The sequence below is a fragment of the Colobus angolensis genome, unplaced genomic scaffold (genome assembly GCF_000951035.1).
Source record: "Colobus angolensis palliatus isolate OR3802 unplaced genomic scaffold, Cang.pa_1.0 Scaffold9, whole genome shotgun sequence".
NCBI classification, from domain to species: domain Eukaryota; kingdom Metazoa; phylum Chordata; class Mammalia; order Primates; family Cercopithecidae; genus Colobus; species Colobus angolensis.
Window position 1 is genome coordinate 5,805,687 of NW_012122931.1, and position 3,687 is coordinate 5,809,373.

General features: G+C 57.7%; 1 protein-coding gene across 1 annotated transcript in view; it reads left to right on the top strand.

Annotated features, from left to right (window-relative positions):
* The first annotated feature begins 3,228 nt into the window (after positions 1–3,228).
* Positions 3,229–3,687, top strand: part of IER5L (immediate early response 5-like) — a 2,727-nt gene continuing 2,268 nt past the window's right edge. Inside the window, exon 1 of the mRNA XM_011931443.1 lies at positions 3,229–3,684. Within this exon, the coding sequence (XP_011786833.1) occupies positions 3,432–3,684 (253 nt within the window). The 5' untranslated portion in view covers positions 3,229–3,431. The remainder of the gene's footprint in view (positions 3,685–3,687) is intronic.

Genomic DNA, 3,687 nt, shown 5'->3' on the forward strand with positions numbered 1-3,687 from the left:
CCACTCCCCGGGCACCAAATAGTTCAGCTGTTCCATTGCCTCCTTCAGCAAGGTTTTTCTGACGACAGCTGTGGCGTCTCCCCTTCCCAGCCCACCTCAAAAAAGACCAAGGGTTTTTAGGAAGCTGCACAATTGCTGAGCCCTCCCCATTAGCCCACTTCTCAGTTCTTGAGAAAGAGGAGAGACGGAATGTGGGTCCCCAACAGACCCAGAGGATGGAGCCACCCAGAAGAGGCTGACCATTCTCAGCTGGCCCTAGTGAATGAAAGGAACTTCAAAGAGCCCCAAACTCACCTTGCGGGGGACTAGGAGGTGCCATGAGGGGCTTCCCACGTGAAGAGCCTGGTCCTTCTGCCCCCAACCTGTAGCTGGAAATCCACCTCCATCCCTGCCCTGTTTCCCTATCGGGGCCCCCAGAGCCATGTTCTGGGGTAAAGCTCTGAATGAGGGGCTGAGGCTGGAACTGACATTTGTTTCTTTGTGGGCCCTGGTCCCAGAGCACTTGGCAGTAAAGTGGTGGGGGTCGAACAAACCAAGGTCACATTCGCCAAGAGCTGGGCCCTGAGAACTGGCCTCAACTCCACGGACAGCGGAAGCTGATTTGGAAGAACCTCTGGTGAACTCCCGCCCTGGAAACAGATGCGCTTGGGCTCAGATCCTGACTCTACCCCTTGCTGGTATGTGACCTCAAGCAAGGTACGTAAACTCTTCGTTTCCCCCAATAAACACTGGGCCACGACAGAAAGAAGGCCTGAAATCAGTGTTGATAAATATTTTCGGGAGCTGTGGCCTTGCAATGTGCCAGACACTGTGGATCCCAGACTTCACTGTTGCATACAGAGTCCTCACAGCTGTAAAGCCGGTAAGAGATCCCAGTTCCCTCCGCATGCTAGTGATGTCTCAAAGGTGAACTTCAAACACAAATAAATAAAGTCTTTTTTTTTTTTTTTTTTTTTTTGAGACGGAGTCTCACTCTGTTGCCCAGGCTGGAGTGCTGTTGTGCCATCTGGGCTCACTGTAAGCTCCGCCTCCCAGGTTCATGCCATTCTCCTGCCTCAGCCTCCCGGGTAGCTGGGACTACAGGCGCCCGCCACCACGCCCAGCTAATTTTTTGTATTTTTTTTAGTAGAGACAGGGTTTCACCGTGTTAGCCAGAATGGTCTTGATCTCCTGACCTCATGATCCGTCCACCTCAGTGCTGGGATTACAGACGTGAGCCACCGCGCTGGGCCATAAATAAAGTACTTGTGTGCCTTTAAGACAGGCACCAGGGAAGAGAAGGGTAGTGTATTTTCACTCCTACATGTTATCACCTGAGCAAGTTCCACAGCCCTGGAGGTCTGTATCACCAATAACATGTAGGTAGGACATCCTTTATCTGAAGTCCCCCGAAATTTCAATCCTGGCTTCTCTGGGAGGAGGCCTGGATATGTCCTATGGGTCACAGGGGCCCAAACCAGTTTGAGATTGTTTGAGGGGGCCACGGGAAGGACAGAGCACCAGGCCCGGGGCCATGTGATCTTGGGCAAGTCTCACGCTGTCAGTGTCCAAGTTTCCTCATCGGAAAAATGAGGTAAACACCTGCTAACTCTGTTTTCGCTCTCAATGCCTGGCATGGAGTAGATGCTAAGAAACTGTTTGTAGAAACCTTGGAAATTCTTAAGACTAAAGAAAGACCCAGAGACCACAGGGTGGGCTAATGGGTCTCTCCACTCCCACCAAGGGATGAAGTAGGTGCTGAGAACTCAGAACGAAGCCCCAAAAAACAGAGACTCAGAAGATCCTCTAAGGAGGAGGTGAAACAGCAGGACATCTGCTTATGGGCCTCCCCTGAGTCCAGCCCCACAAGGTCCACCTATCTCTGGGAGACTCTGCAGACCTTGTTCATCCTTCAGGGGTCCATTCATGGACCCTCCTTAGGCAAACCTCCAGACCACTTCCAAGAGCCTCCCGAGCTGTCTGGGCAGCCTCCACCCCAGGCACCTTTGAACTCCCCTGGGAGCAGCAACCAGCCCCCTTCAGACCTCTTGGTCCAGATAGAGCGCCCCCAGGAATCAGCAATCCTGTCCCTCTCTTCTCCCATTGTCTCAGTCCCCAGCTGGGAGGAGGTGGCCCCTGAAGCGTTCAGGATAAGAAGGAAAACTGTATCAACATAAGTTAAGTAGGTGAGTTCCCGAGCCTTTGGTATCCACCTCCCGTCTGGAGCGCAGGGTCCTGTCCCAGCTCCTAGCTCCGCCCGCTGGGAACTGTGTGGTTCCTCAAGTCACTCCACTCCTCCGAACCTCAGGCCCCTCCTCTACAAACGTTAGAGTGAGGCATTCGGGGAGTTGCTGGCAAGGGCCTGCCCCATACTAGGCCCATAATAATAGTCCCTATTGTCATTGTTATTAGCTAGGCACGAAAGGAAAGGTTACAGAGCTGGTGATTAGGACACACAGCGTTTCGGCTCTCAGGACGCCTTTGAGCCTCAGTTGATCCCGAGGTCCACACACTCCCTGGGTCATGCGTGGCCTCAGAACTCTCTCCATCAGAGAAGGTCAAAATTCATGATGTTTTGGTTTTTCCTGTTAGACAAATGGGGAGGACCTCCCTTCCGCAAGCATTTCCAGAGGCCCCTCGGCCAAAAAGGGAGTCAGGCCCTACGTTCTCTGCGGTGGAGGGTACCCCCAAAACCTCGCTCCTTTTATGTCCCCCAGTGTCAAGCTGGCGGTCCCACCAGCCTCCTGTAAAGGCCTTGACTCCCGCGGGTCACCCGGGGGCCGACAGGTGGGCAGGTGGAGGCGCCGCGCGGCCCGGGGAGAGGTAAGCCGCGCGCACCTGCCGCAGGTGAGACTCAGCCGTGCGGAAGGGGGAGGAGCCGTCGCCGCAGCACTCAGGTGAGCCGACCCCTGGCTCCCGGGACCTAAGGCGAGGGCAGCCGCGGGCTTCAACGTGGCCGCTGCCAGGCGACCTATGCTGCTGACTGCGGTCCCGGCGGCTCCGAGTCCCGTGCGGCGCGGCGGCCCCAGGAGAACATTCGAGGCAGCAGCGGCGTTGTAGGCCCGGGGTCCGTTCGGTATTTGAATAGCACAAAGGAACCGCCTTGGTCTGATTGGCCAGCTGAGTAGCCCCGGGGCGGGCAGCGCCTGTCACTCGGGAGGCTCTCAGAGCTCCTATTGGCTCTTCTCATGTGGGGCGGGACCCGGGCACCCGGCTAAATAGCTGGGGCCGGGGCCGGCCGAGACTCATTGCTTTGGCGCCGTCTGGGGAGCGCGAGCCCGCGGTTGGCGCGCAGTGCATGGTGGCGGCTCCTCTCGGAGCACAGCCGAACCGCTGACCCGGACTCCGTTCCCCCTGCCCGGCGCGCCCCGGCGGCCGGCTGGAGGCAGAAACAGCAGCAGCGTTAGCAGCAGCAGCGGCGGCGGCTGCTCCGCCGCCGTCTCCGCGGGAGCATGGAGTGCGCCCTGGACGCCCAGAGCCTGATCAGCATCTCCCTGCGCAAGATTCACAGCTCCCGAACCCAGCGCGGCGGCATCAAGCTGCACAAGAACCTCCTGGTGTCCTACGTGCTCCGCAACGCGCGCCAGCTCTACCTGAGCGAGCGCTACGCCGAGCTCTACCGGCGCCAACAGCAGCAGCAACAGCAGCAGCCGCCCCACCACCAGCACCAGCACCTAGCGTACGCGGCGCCGGGCATGCCGGCCAGCG